The sequence below is a fragment of the Trachurus japonicus genome, chromosome 8 (genome assembly GCF_045865225.1).
Source record: "Trachurus japonicus isolate A0001 chromosome 8, Traja_1.0".
In the NCBI taxonomy this organism is placed as follows: domain Eukaryota; kingdom Metazoa; phylum Chordata; class Actinopteri; order Carangiformes; family Carangidae; genus Trachurus; species Trachurus japonicus.
In genome coordinates this window covers 17,517,596-17,532,675 of record NC_140914.1, presented here as the reverse complement: position 1 = coordinate 17,532,675, position 15,080 = coordinate 17,517,596, and the positions used below count along the sequence as shown (strand labels likewise).

The 15,080-nt window shown below is 41.1% G+C and overlaps 1 protein-coding gene across 1 annotated transcript; it reads right to left on the bottom strand.

The window, feature by feature from the left end:
- Positions 1-7,087: 7,087 nt before the first annotated feature.
- On the bottom strand, positions 7,088-12,445 carry LOC146982998 (meteorin-like protein). The gene is made up of 4 exons (XM_085785416.1): positions 12,224-12,445; positions 11,306-11,721; positions 9,472-9,531; positions 7,088-8,307 (listed from the first exon to the last, which is right to left on the bottom strand). Exons 1-4 carry the CDS (start codon positions 12,307-12,309, stop codon positions 7,970-7,972), a joined length of 900 nt encoding a protein of 299 aa, XP_085641542.1. The 5' UTR covers positions 12,310-12,445; the 3' UTR covers positions 7,088-7,969.
- Positions 12,446-15,080: the final 2,635 nt, after the last annotated feature.

Here is a 15,080-nt window from a genome sequence, read left to right as displayed (position 1 = left end):
ACCTTGTGGCTCATTCTCTGTCATGACATGGACAGCCTCATATCTGTGGCTGCTTTCCTTGTTTTATTGCTAGAATAGGATACTTAACTCTGCCTGACCATACTGACAGTTCTGTCTTCATCTGCACACATTCAGAGATATCCAACTCTGCTGCTACCAAAAGAAAAAAATGTCACTAAAGGTGATTAATATTCTCTCTTTTCTCTGCAATTTTTTTCATTATCTTATGTAAGGTATGTTATATAAACAAACCACAGTTTCACATCTGTGATCTGCAAGTAGCTGTGCAGTCAAGTGAAAACATAAAACAGCTTTATGAGAGAGACAAGATGTGTGCTTTCAACTGTGGTAGTAAAAATGTCTCTGTTTCTTGTCTGGGTGCCTGTTCCACAATTATCTTTTAACACTTCTGTGTCAGACAGCAGCAACACAGGATGTGTTTGCAGACCTGTTATCAATCACCCTGAAGGAGCCGTATGAGTGTCTGCTTAGAGCTTCAAATGAACATGTACACAGGTGAGGCTGTGTGTGTGTGTGTGTGTGTGTGTGTGTGTGTGTGTGTGTGTGTGTGTGTGTGTGTGTGTGTGTGTGTGTGTGTGTGTGTGTTTTATAGAACAGTTGTACTTTCTGTATGAAGTAAACGGCACTTCTTTAAAAGGCTGGACAAATCCAAACTTTATAAGTTTTTTTTGTTGTTGTTTTACTAAGACTGCATGTAACAGCCACTTGTAGATAACTGTATTGTAGTATATAAACTAATATTTTTGCTCCCTTGTCAGAGTGTAATCAAAGCTGTAATAGTTTAAAGGGATAGTAGCATTTTTTTTAAAGTGAGGTTGTATGATCTACAAATAGCCCCTAAGTACTTTAATTGCAGTAGCAGACTCTCTGCACTCCTCCCGTTAGCAATGCCAGCCCATAATAGCCCTGCCCAGAGATTTACAACATACAGTGTTGTGAATGGACCCAAAGAAACGGCCTATTTTCACGGCCTAAAAGAGGTTTTACCTGAAAAAAAATACACAGTTCCAGTGTTCACTATAATATAATTTTTTCCAGCCCTTCAAAGTGCAGGAAAAACACAGTTTTTATTTGGACCGAACCAACTCACGTATCCCTCCGCCCAGGGTTAGCGCCCGCCGATCAGCAGTTGGTTAGGTCCAAATAAAAACTGTGTTTTTCCTGCACTTTGAGGGGCTGGAAAAAATTATATCATAGTGAACAATGGAACTGTGTATTTTTTTTTCACATAAAACCTCTTTTAGGCCGCGAAAATAGGCCGTTTCTTGGGGTCCATTCACAACAATGTATGTTGTAAATCTCTGGGCAGGTCTATGGGCTGGCGTTGCTAACGGGAGGAGTGCAGAGAGTCTGCTACTGCAATTAAAGTACTTAGGGGCTATTTGTAGATCATACAACCCCACTTTTAAAAAAAATGCTACTATCCCTTTAAAAATCACTACCTGATGCTGCTCATCTTTGGCATCACTATAGTTGCTGTGTCATAAAGTCCTGAGATCATCACATTCCCAGCCCAAACTGGAAAATACCAGACAACCTCTCATTGACTAAAAAGGTCCTAATAGGCTGTAGGTGTCCACCTACTGGTGGTAACTAAAAGCAACTTCAATTTCTGTCACCATCATAGTAAGTATGTCCACCAGAGAGCACTGTACATGCATGGTCCCATTGGTATGTCTCAAAAAATATAAACTAGCTCAATTTCATTATAGAACCTTTTAAATTTAAACAAACAACCTATAAAAGTGAAGAATAATTTTAAAAAAACAAACAAAAAAAACAGTACATAATAAACATACCAACATCAACATAATATAACAAGACATACAAATGTGCAGGAGTAACAGACACATATTCCTTATTCTTGATGAGTATTTTTTATTTTCATGTTATCTGTGATGGTCTTGTGGGAAATCGTGGATGAATGACTGAACTATAACATTATTTATCAGGTTTATTAAAGGAAAAGTAAATTATTAACTTGTTGTCAGCAAAATACATGAACTTTCACCAATGTACTGTTACAGTATAATGAGAAGGTGATGAGCAAGTTTTCTCTGGGTTTCTAACAAAAAATCACTTCACCTCATGGCAGATGGGAGGATGGAGACGGGTGCAGTTGGGACTTGTCTCATGGCTTTAGAATCCAAACTGACCCCAGCCTGACCTTCAAACAAATGTGAGGTTATTTCAGCCCTGTCTGGGTGATATTCTTCGTATTTATCAGGTGTGGCTCAGTCATAGAGGATGTGGAAGCGGCGTGGAGGCTTCAGCCAGCTCTGGTGCATGGTCTGACTATGGCTGAGATCAGGTGAGGATCATTTTCACTGTTATAACAGAGTTATAGATGGTCAATAATCAGTGACATATAACTGACCAATTTATCATTAATATCTTTTTGATTTCTTTCAGCTATGGAGGCTTTGAATGCGCATGTCTCTCCAGTGGCTCCCACTTCAACCCTCCCTCCACCCAGGCCATCTATCTGTGTGTGTGTGTGTGGGGATGAATGTGGTGATGCCATACCTCGCATCAATCAATCAATCAATCAGGCTTTATTTGTATAGCACTTTTCATGCCCATGGCAGCTCAAAGTGCTTCACATGTTAAAAACAAGCAATATAGGGGACACATATTGGGAGACATAGGGAACACATGTTAGGGAGACATACTGTACATAAATTCGCAAACACATACACATTCACACAATAATTTTAGAACAATGGATTTTATCGGGGAAACGCTGTCTAATACTCACTCATTTACAGTGGGGAAAACACTAGATAAAATGAAGTAAAATAAATAAAATTGAGAAGAGGAGAAAGACACTATAGATAAAATGAAGTAAAATAGATAGAATGAGAAGATAAGAGAGATACTAGATCAAATGAGGTAAAATAGATAAAAAGAGAAGACGAGAAAGACACTAGGTAAAATGAAGTAAAATAGGCAGGTGTAGTGGGATAAAATAGAGAAAAGAATGGATGAATTAAAATAGAATAAAAAAGATAATAATAGTAAACAAATAAATAAGAAAATAAGATAAATTAAATTAAATGCATGTTTCAGAATAATAGAAATAGTACGAGTCAGTTAAAAGCAAGGCTAAAAAGGTAGGTCTTCAGTTTGCTTTTAAAAATGTCCAGATTATCTGCTCTCCTCAAGTCCTCAGGCAGTCGGTTCCATAGGCGTGGGCCGTAATGATAAAATGAGGCCTCACCATATGTTTTGTTCGCAACTTTTGGGATAATTAAAAGGCCGCTGCCTGAAGACCTGAGAGTTCTAGAGGGTTCATATGTTAAAAGCAAATCAGATAGGTAACTGGGACCGAGACCATTAAGAGCTTTAAAAACCATTAAAAGGATCTCAAAGCATGTCAGTGGGTTGGAGTGGTGCTTGGAGCTGCCATGTGAAAGGTGAAGTTGTCACATTTGTGTATCATTAGAATATCCATATCAGACGTATACACTGTAATGGGGCCACTACACAACTGATTAATGACTGACTAATGCCAACAGGCAATGACCTCCAGAGAGAACTACGCCAAGGCCCACAGGGCTGCATTTACCCTGCTGCAGTCAGATGCTCCAATAGGAGAAGCTCTGATTGGAGAGGACCCTGACCTGCCTGGTCAACATGCTGGTGCTGCTGGGGGCTGTGAACACTAAGACCAGAAACCCCCTTGTGCCTTTCATGGTTGGCTGCACTGTTTTCATCAATGTCCTGGCAGGGTGAGTAAACGTTAGTGAGAGGAACTGAGACATGAGAGGTTCATTTTTATAATAGAGTTCATCTGTTCTGGAAGGGTATTAGAGACATTTTGCAGTTAAATTCTTTATCTGCGTGATTTCAACCTCTAGGAGATGGATTCATGATAAACTAATCTCTTATCACGTCAGCACTTTTATAGCTATACCTCACATAGAATGATCACATAGCTAGGTGTGAACATAAGGGAGTTCAGTTCATATAAACACCATGTTCTACACTACACTATAAAATCCTGCTACGTCGTTGCGCACCCATGCATTTAAAAGAAAATGTGGCCAAAATTTGAACTTGAACAAAAAGATAATAGACCTGATCCACCTTCTCAAGCCAGAAAGGTTACCTCTAATCTATAAGATAAAAGACTCCATTGCACTAAAGATATAGTAGGTCTTCTTCAAAGGTTCTTCCTGACTGAAAAAAATTGTTTTCCTGTTTTGACAGACTTTTTCTCGAAGACTATAAGTTTTGATTCATTCTGAAATAAGAGTATGCTCACCTTCAGTCAGATCATGATATGGCTCTATCCTCTAGATTTATGAGATCCCCCCTTCTTTTGTACCACTAACATGCTCTCGTATGATCAAACATTGTAGGTAGAATTAAACAAAGCTGTAGATGATTAGTGAACTCATCTCTCCCTCAAAATGAGATGTTATTTAAGAGACTGGACACTGGTTTGTGTCTCAATTTGCACATAGTCCTAATCTATCAGGTTGTCAAAGTCATGATTCATTTTCAAAGACTCATTCAAAGAACTCCTGCACAATATACTGAATAATATGACATATTTTTTCCTGGCTACAGATACTATATCTGTTCCAATCACATTTTTCAACCATGTGCACGACAGACGCAAGTTGAACACAATTTTATGCAGAACATTTTAGCACAAAATGATCAAACTCATTACCTTTTGAATTGAAAAAAAGAACATTTATAAGAAAAACTCTTGAGCCAAAATTCAATTACTTCACATTTTCAACCACAAACGCTGCTCACCGTTAAAAGGAGACCAAATGGCAACCTTTTCAAAGCCAAGAGACATCTCTGCTCCAGCTTTGTGTTCCTGGTACCCCGTCCCCGGTCTCTATAGCCGGAGCAGTGAATGCCTGTTCGGCGCTGGAGGGTATCATGCTGTTTCCATATTGTACCCCTGAGCCTCCCCACAGCAGTGGCCCACATGGGAAAGCGGTGCAGGCGGTGGGATAAACCAATTACCCCCCAGTCTGGGTGGACTCCTGCCGGTGCACCATGCAGCACCTCCCGCCCGGGCCCTCCTGGGCTCATTCCCCATGAGAGCCGGCTGGAATTCCCAGAGATGAGAATTGTGTGGTCTCAAAAGCCTGCAGAGAGGCTATATTTTGCTTGGAAATTTGACATGGTGCCCCTCTGGGACAATACTGAGGGAGGAGACTTCAAACTGGGTTTCTGAAGGATGAAGAAAAGTTTGTGGAAGCCACGATTTTTTTTGGGGGGGCAAATGTACCAAAGAAGATTTGCTTTCAGCCTGTAACCATGTCTTATATTATTATATACTATTGCAATATACTATTGCGCAGCCAGGACCAAAACTAATCGCTACTGTGACTCTTTTATCCCATCCTCTATCAGGCTTCTGAATAAGATTGTCATGCGTAGGTAGGTTAGTTTGGTTCTTTTCTCCTTTTTATTTTTTTACTTGCTTAAGTGTATGTGTGTGTGCGTGTAGGGGCACACCATATCTTGGCTTATTTCCCCTGGCTCTTAAATGTTGAATGTCAATTTGAATGTGTTGCTGAGACTCTATTCACGTCATGCTGGTTGTGGTATTGTATTGTCCTTTGTTTATTTATGTATTTATTCACCATGGCTAGGTGCAACTGCAAACTGAATTGCCCATTGGGATCAATAAAGTTTTCTCTCTCTCTCTCTCTCTTATATAGACAGAAAATGCTTTCATAGAAGCAGTTCCTATGGATCTAAAACACTGAATGCCACACATACAGTAGCGTTTATCTAATATACTTTTATAGTAATTAATTGGCCCCAAAACATCTTTAAAAGACCACAGGAGTGTGTTTGTATTGGCTGAGGATAATTTTAATAAAGTTGAAGTTAATCAGATGAGACTGCAGGGAACATGGCTGTGGGGAGCGAGGGGTTACTGAGATATGGACTACGGCACAAATATGTAGCGGTAATACACAGGGTGAAAATGGAGTGAGCGGACTTTAGCTCTCCCCTCCTGTGGCTCCTTGGATTCATGAGCCCTGATGGTTTCTAGATGACAGCAGCCGTGACAATGGTCATTATGTCTGCTAGAGGCCTTGTCACTGCAGGGCCATTGTGTGGGCCCCATTCACCACACAGTCATTTACACTTTCATTGGCAGCTATTTAGTCCTCATAAAAAGTTCAACACACCAATTTGTGAGCCCTGCTCAGCCAAGGAGAAGTGTGGAATAGGCTCGGAAAGCAGTTGCTTTAAAAGTCAATTAATTGTTCCCCTCTTCTGGGAGGGGCCGAGGGGGAGGATCCCCAGGCTTTGGGGCCTCACATCTGTCCATTCGTCTTCTTGGACCATGATACAGGGGCCACACAAAAGTTTGATTCAGTCTGCTCAGAGCTTTGGCCATCTAATGGGACTTTGTATTTCATTTTATGGTAGGATTATCCTATTATCATAAGAATCTGATTACAAGGGAAATGGTGGTATGCAGAAGGAAAAGGAGCAAAATAAGCTTGTAGGACACTTCAGCTCTAAACGCCATTCTCCTCTCAAAATCTGAGATTATGCAGCATTTGATGAGAACTGGGGGCATAAATTAATTTAAGCCTTTAGTAAAAGCCACCAATGAGAAATGGTGCAGAGTCCTAAGAGGTGAGTGAGAAGACCTCATGAAATTTAGATTTTTATGCATTGTTCATGAGCTCAGTTCACGTCTGAACACTTCATTACTTATATATGAACAGACTAGATGGAAATATATATGTTTGAAATTAAAATTCTGAATATTTTATTTTGCTCAGACTTGTAGGCAATAAAACCCAAATTCTACTGGTCAGAAGCCACATACCTTTATGAAAGTTTTTTTTTTTTTTTTTTTTTTTTTTTAAAGTATATTTTTTGGCTTTTCATGCCTTTATTCGATAGGACAGTTGAGAGTGTGACAGGAAATGGGAGGCAGAGATGGGGGGAATGACATGCAGGATAGGGCCGTCCGACGCGGGACTCGAACCGGGGCCGCCTGCAGCGAGGACTATAGCCTCAACACATGGGGCGGGTGCTCTACCAACTGAGCTAAACTCCGCCCCACCTTTATGAAAGTTTATCAGTCTAATTTAGGCTTAATTAAAGCAATCAACATTTGGCTAAGCGACTATAAGAGAGTTTCAAAAGCTTAGTAGAGTTGAGGTGTTTCATCTCAGTGATAATAGTGAAATACTGGCAGACCTGTTTGATTTATTGAATCCACTCAAACGTAAACTTCTACCAAATGTTTCACTGACTCATCTCAGTACATAAAGAGTTTAATGTTTTTGATTAAGCTTAAACAGTTCCACCATGAAAGCTGAACAGGCATCACAGTCAATCATTCTTAAAACAAAGCAAAATATAATTCTTAGCAGAACTATACAATATAGCTTTGAATAGACAAAAATACAGGGTGCAGTGGATTTATTTTTAATAACACATACAGTATAAATAGAGAAAGTAAAAAGGATTTGAAACTTTAACACAGATTAATCAGAATAGAAATAACTCCATGATCACATATAGTCACAGTCTACTCACTAGTAAAAACTTGTGATTATAAATGGCGGGCATTGGCGTCCCTTCAGTTTTCCCTCCCACCTCGGTTCAGAGGGCAACAGTCACACAGAAAGTGAACAACAGTCGTGGAGAAGCACAAAGACGGAGCAGCAACCCAACCCCTTCTCAGTCTCCCAGGACTGAGGGCAGTGATGGGAAAGAGACAAAGGCTGCACAGCCCTCCCCGAGCCCCAGTGCAGGAGGCCCCCGCTGTTTGTCCCTGTTCTGCTCCTCCAAATGTGTTTTTCACCAGAAGTTCAGCAGCTTTCTCCCCGCTGGTGCTACAGCGGACGGCAACCTTGATGACACATTCAGACATTACAGGGATCCCACAGTGCAAAGTAGAGGGGCGAGGCTGCCTGTGGATAAAATACAACACACTTCCTCAGTCCAAAGGGAAGTCACAGGAATTCCGACGTGCCGCCCGGGCAGTCTGGTAGACGGACAGGAAGTCTTTGTATCGCGGGGCACACCCTAACCAAGCTTCCCCAAAGTGTTCTGACCCTGTGAAGAGAAACTCTCCGTCCCCGGGCCTCACGTTGCACCGGAGGAGTGTGTGGATGTGCCCGCGCCATGGCGACACAGACTGCGTTGTCCCAGGAGGAGCCACCTGTCTCTCAAACACTCTGCTGCGCTGCCAGTACACCCTCACCGCCGACACCTCCACCAAGGATGTGTGACGCTCAGAGCTGTGGGACACATTCTTGATGAAGCCTCGGACCACTGAAAAAGATAAAGCAGAATTCCTTTTAACATTTTTTATAGATATATTGCATAAATATCAATTAGATAATCAGTAAATAAAATCAATATAAATCCATTCATCTCTAAATCATGTTTCCTCTTTACTCTGTCTTTGCTCTCGTTCTTTTTTCCGCAGCCATGTGCACTTTTACGGCTCGTGAGCTTTGTCCTTAAAATGGACATAGGCGTTTTTTGTGAGACAAAAGCATGGAAATCAATCTCTATTGATTCTTCTCAGCAACAGGCCCCTCCCATTCTGCAATTGCCCCCACATCTGTTTGACCTCTGTTGACTGCACAGCCAGCAGACCTGCTGAAGCACTCAGGTCCTTAACCTATGGTCAAAGTAGCAATAATGTTACGTAGAAATATTGTATTGAAAGTAAAAGCCCTTCACACAAAACCCCCAGTGACATTACAATTATATGATCATACTGATAATATATCATAGTATAGGCCTATATTTATACATTTATCATAATTGTCTAAAAGTCTAAAAGTGGTCTTATTCATTGCATTATGTATTATGTGTAAATGTGTATAATATTACAAGCACATTTTATTGTTGCAGTGGTTTGCCTCTGGGGATAATTTAATAGGTAACTTTATATGTTGTTTAAGTTATGACAAGAAATGACAATCCCTAATATTATCTTTTGTTGGTTTGTATGTAAAATATGTAAAGGAGCTCATAGGCCGCAAAATGAATAATGTGAATGTGATGTATTGTATATACCACTTAACTAAATGTAGAGGAGTATAAAGAAGTATAAAGTTGCATATAAGTAAAATTAATTTGTATAACATATACAATACTGTGCAAACTTTACACCCATGATAATAACTGGTCATTTATGCCATTTTGGATACAACTGTTGCTTAAAGCATCATTCTCAGTTGGAAACATTTCTCAGACAAAAATCCCATTCATATTTTCTTTTCTTTTCTTTTCTTTTTTTTTTCTTTTTTTACAGTTGTGTTAGTGACAGTGGATATTAGATCACTTTAAAGAAACAGTTATAAAGATGACACAGAGAGATCAGGATAACTTCTTAATATTGTAGAGATAATATATTGATGCCCTGGTGCTCTATCAGTGTGTTTTCTAGTACAGTGGATGTAGAGTGAGGTCATGTGCACCTACCAAAGTCACTGTTGCAGGTGGCCATCAGGAGCTCTGTGTCATTGCAGGGTCGACACGAAGCTGTGGACAGAGAACATCAGTATAGAAAATGAAGATACTGCTTGATATTTAAAGATGATGAGAACTTCTGAAACCTCTAGCAGACCATGCATGACCCGATGCTCCATCACTGACATGATTGATAGCTAGGTGTTGTTTCTCCTCCCTGCCACTCCACTTCACCTAAACTCTCACATACCAGCTCCATTCATCTCTGTCCTCACGTCTCAGAGTGACGAAACCAGGGTTTAGGACCAGGAATGCTGCTCCTGTGTTCGTGCTGCCCACCACACCGCCTTGCAGATCAAAGACCCCGACTAGTCTTGACCCTGTGTTTGACTCCTATTGTATCTACCTAATTGAATGACCCCATGCCAATGCAGGAGACTGCAGGAGTCAAACACTCTGCCAGATTGGTAATGCAGAAAAGATCAACCAGCAGCTGTCTATTATGGACATAGAATGACATCATGGCTCTGGGACAGGCCCTCACACATGGATAAATGCTAATAAACACACACACACAATGATAAGGCATTTGTGGAATCTGCAAAGTATTTGCCTTCTCAATTCAGGCCCCTGGGTCCCGTGCCCCCCAGCCACCCTGTGCTCTGCTGCGTCCTCTCTGCTTTGTCTATGGATGGAAACCAGACAGCCGGACAAAACATGAGACTGACCAGCAGCTGCATGCTCCAGTCGGCAAGATTGAGGCCTGTAATTAAATAACCATGACTTTTTCTAAACTATAGGAATCAGTAATGGTCAGTTTAAATAATAACACTGAAGCAGCAATTAGTCATTGGCGGGACAATTGGTTTTGAATTTTGATGCCACTTTTTTAGAGGCTAACTTTATAGCTACTGGTAGTTCATTCATTGATTTCTTGGGCGTTTTTATAGCCATTACTTAGAATTAAATTTGGGTTGCCAGGTTGTGAAAACTCTCTTTTCACTTTCTTTTTGTTGTTGTGTGTTCTTTCTCTTTTGTAATGATGTAGTTATAAAGTCATTAATTGTCATAATTATGTGCTTAATAAGTTGTTAACAAACGATTTTGGTCTTTGATCTTTTTCTTGAAGGTACGGAGTTATGGTTAAGTCAAAGGGATATTTCTTAGCTGGCAACTGATTTAGGTTAGCAGCAGCTGTTGACAGCTTAAGTAAAATATTTGAACTAAGGCTCAAGTGTTTTAATTTCTATATTCATTAAAAAAAATATATATATATATGTAATATCTATAGTATAGTATAATACCTGCGCCTAGGGCCTATAGATCATTTACATGCTGTGCTTTTTTTAATCTGTCAGCTGCAGCCTAGTTAGGCCTATTGTTCAGAAATACTTATAAAGGAGCGAACTCCTTCTTCTTCCATTACAGCTATAAAACTATAAATTATCTACAAATCTTGAGTAGTGTAAAACATGGATAAAGTCATTAGTTAGCCTATTTCTGCCAACATGTTTTCACCTCTCTGTGTTTATTTGTCAGCATAGATTAGGCCTACGGGGAAAGTAGTAAACCGATTTGCGCCGAACCTGGTCCATGCGATGGGACACATGGAGGGGACATGGAACCATGAAGCCTCAGGTCCGATGCGGATCATCATCATGTACTGCGAATTTAGATTTTTGATAGTGGCCTTGTTGTCTGCGCTCTCTGCATGCCCCTTTAGTTAACTCAGCCTACAGTCCATTAAACCTATCGAAAATGTTTTTCTAATTAAAAGTGTTGAGGTATCTCTTCAGAACATATCTCCTACCACAATCAGAGACTATTATAGGCTGTATGGACTCACCCTGCAGCCCGCCGTGGCCCAGGCTGGGTGCAGCACTCCTGTTGCCCAGCTCATATCTAAAGCCCATCGCACGTCTGCTCCAGTGTCCATCCCTCTGCGGGCTGGCCTGGAGGTAGATAGCGGGCTTGTGCGGTCCATCTGCCCGGAAACAGAAGACCTGATGCTGATGCTGATGCTGCTGCAGCCCACCGTCCGTCACCAGCAGCTCCAACTCTCCAGCCCGTTCAACGAACACGCTGGCCCCGCGGAGAGATGGAGACGGTTTGATGCAGACGGTGGTGGGCAGGTTGGAGGACAGGTTGGGCTCCAGGACCACCCTGACAGCCTGGCCCGGGTAGACCCACCTCACCGAGCCCTCTGTGCAGCGGAGCCGCACCTGGAGCACGATCCTGGAGTCCACAACAGCTGCAAAACCGCTGGATTTTAGCGGAAAGGGAGTGATAATGATTCACCACGAAAGAAAGCGCATGAAAGAGGCATCGAAAATTGACACTGTGTTCCACTGTTACATTCGCCTACATTTTAATGACTTATATACAATTAATGAATTGTTAATTAACTGTGACTGGTTCATTTCGGATGTGTGTCCTTGTGTGTTTATAATGCATTTATAACTGTTTGCAATCCATTAAAAAATGTTCATTTATAATTTGATAATCTAGCAGGGCCACAAATTAATAGTCATTGATAAAAGCGTTTAACCCTTATGTTGCTGATAAATTAGTAGCCTAAAGAAGATTAGGTACAACCTCCAGCAACGCAATCATTTCGTTACTTTTGGTAAAACTATTATCAAATGATATATACAATAAATAATAAGCAACATAGTAAATATGTTACATCTTTAAATTCTTTATTGCTTTCCAATAAAATGACATTTTCCTCCTTATTCTGATATTAAGTGAAGTTTCCTCTCACCTTCCAGTCCAGTTGCACAGGTCCGCTGCACAGTGCTTCAGCTGCAGAGCCAGAAAACACAGAAAAACCGTCACATATGGCCACATCTCACACACACACGGAGCAACACGCAGAGAGAAAGAAGAGGACGGCGGCGCATGGCTACAGAAACAAGTTGTGTCTGAGGTACCGAGAGGAGAGTGGCGACAAGCTCTCTGCTGCACCTCACGTGGTGCAGCCGCACTATATATGCGCTCTCTCTCTCTCTCTCTCTCCCTCTCTCACTCACTCACACACACACACACACACACACACACACACACACACACACACACAAGTTGCCTCTCATTCTCTAATTAGAGCTGATCCAGTTGTTGGGGACAGTGCTGGCCTCTGCAGGTTTTTGTCTTTGCTCTCTAAAGAGACAATGAAGTTGACCGCCTTCAGCCATCTGTTAACACCAGTGCGCCTCTCTGCACAATAACTCGCCCTCTTTGAAAGTCTTCATCATTTCAACCAAAGTTAGGCAGCAAATGCAACTTGGAAATGTAAATGACCCATTAATGAGTCTAATTTAATATCAGCCATCTATAGTCCCGATGAGGTTATTCCAAAAAATAAAGAAAAAAAAAAATCCCAAATAAAAATTCCATGGGTGTCTTTGCTTCTGTGCTTGGGCTTCATCTAGTGGCGGGATGGCGCAGCGCACAGTCCCCTCACATCTGGACGTCGAAATGAAAACGTAGTGTGCTGGAGGCTTTTCCAGGCCCAGAATACACACACCCACATCAGGGGGGAAGCTGTATCTCAACAGCCGCTAATAATGTAGATGAAGACAAAAACTGGAATGCGTTACCAGCTTTCATCAATTATTAATCCACTGAGGAGGAGTAGGTTCACTTCACTTTAACCTGCAGGGTCTTTGTGCATCCACACACAGAAAAGAAAATGATTTGGCACCGTTTCAAGGTTTTGCTGGTGGCGACATCTTGTGGGGGTAAAAGTCTGTGGAGCGTAGCCGCGTGCAGGCCACTGCGAGGTTGTGATGGCTGCAGCTTCTCCCAGGGTTTGTGTATAGGACCCCCCCCCCCCCCCCCCCCGGGGCAGCATCACATCAAAGAGGCTGTGGTTTTTGATGGGCAGACTTTGTCGTTGAGCAAAATTACACTCACATGGAGAGATCGTCCAGATGTTGTCTCAGCTGCAGGAAAACCCTTTGCTGCTCAAGACGTTCAATCTCAACGAGATCTTCAATAAAATCACGTTTGTCACCACCAATTTGAAAATACACCCGTACTCGCAAAACGTTCAGTTTTTTTTAATCATCATTGCTACTGATGCTTTTATTTTTTGGCTTCAAAAGACTTCTCCAAAAAGTTGTGTTCTGCCTTTATTTCCCATGAAACCAAAGCCACAAGAGCCCAAACACCGTTTTTTTTTTCTTGTTTTTTTTTATAGCAGTGGCGGCCGTCCCCTCACATTTAGAATGACCACTAGTGAGCCACAAAGCAAACGGAGGTCTTTAAGCTACAGGAGCAGGGCTGAGCAGGGCTGGTCAGACCGGGTCATGTGTCCCAGACCCAGAGAGACAAGCACAGAGATCTGAATGGAGGCTTTGTGCCTGGAAGAAGACAGTGGCCTCTTATTGGCACACTGCAGCCCTCCTCCATATACAGTAGTACTGTAGGGGGCCGTGACGGACCAAGGTGGCGCAAACTTTGTCCTGTCAGCCTCCAACATGATCTAAACTCATTTTGAAAATGCGCGTTTACCGCGTTAAAGGGTTAAAAATAGAGAGAAAATCGCTTTCTGTGGTTGAACAAGTTCAGTCAAATGTCATTATGTAATATCATGTACAGCGTCGTTTGGGATATCAATTAAAACTGTCACAGTGTAATAATCCCTCCACCATGAGGCCTAACTGGAGTCCCTCCTGTGCGTGATCTGCGTGTTTAAACACGACAAACACCAGTGGTGACGATGATTAATGAATCAAGATCATTTCTAGGTTTCTTTTCCAGGCCCACTGAAGCAACATACCTCAATCATTTTATTCTCCTCTCTAGAATTATTATTGCTGCTTATGATTTAAAAAAAAATTAAAAAAAAACAGGTGGAAAAATATAGCAAAAATATAAAAGCAGATATATTCCAGGACTCAGTCATGGATATGGCCCCGACCTTTCAGTTGGGACAGAGCTGGAGGGGTCACAGTATCATTTCTCTTTTTGTTACCAGTGTTAAAGAAATCTCCTTGGATAAAACTGCGCCAGAAAAACCTCTGATTTTATTCGGTGCAGATGAACATAATTCATCAACTCTCTCTGCATCCAATTCGTTTTCCAATTCCAAATGGAATAATTAATATATAGCAGAAACCTGCAGAGCAGAAATGATCAGCCATTTGTTGTGAACGTGGCCCCTCACACTCAACTGCAACCGTACAAAAAAAACTCTGCGGTATAATCAGTGAAATATATATAGATATATATTATATATTATATATTATATATATCTCAGGACTTGCAGACAGTAATACTGTGTGAAACACATACAAAATTTATTTGATCATTTTAAATACGATGAAGTTGGAGTTTAAATTTTCTGTAGTCAAATATCACTCTAGGAGGGATGGATTATTTCGATTATTTGACATGTTCCTGCTAAAACATTAAACTGTCTCTGTGTCTAAATGCTACAAAAAAAATAAGAAAAAAAGAAAGAAAAAGAAAAAGCAGAGCAACCGACAGACTTGACATGACTGGAAATTAAACTTAAAGAAATGTCAGTTTTCTAACTTCATAACTCGCTGTCACAGTCAATAGCTGAATACGGTTGTTATAGTAACATGGCTGCAAAGTTTTATAGTAAAAGGGGG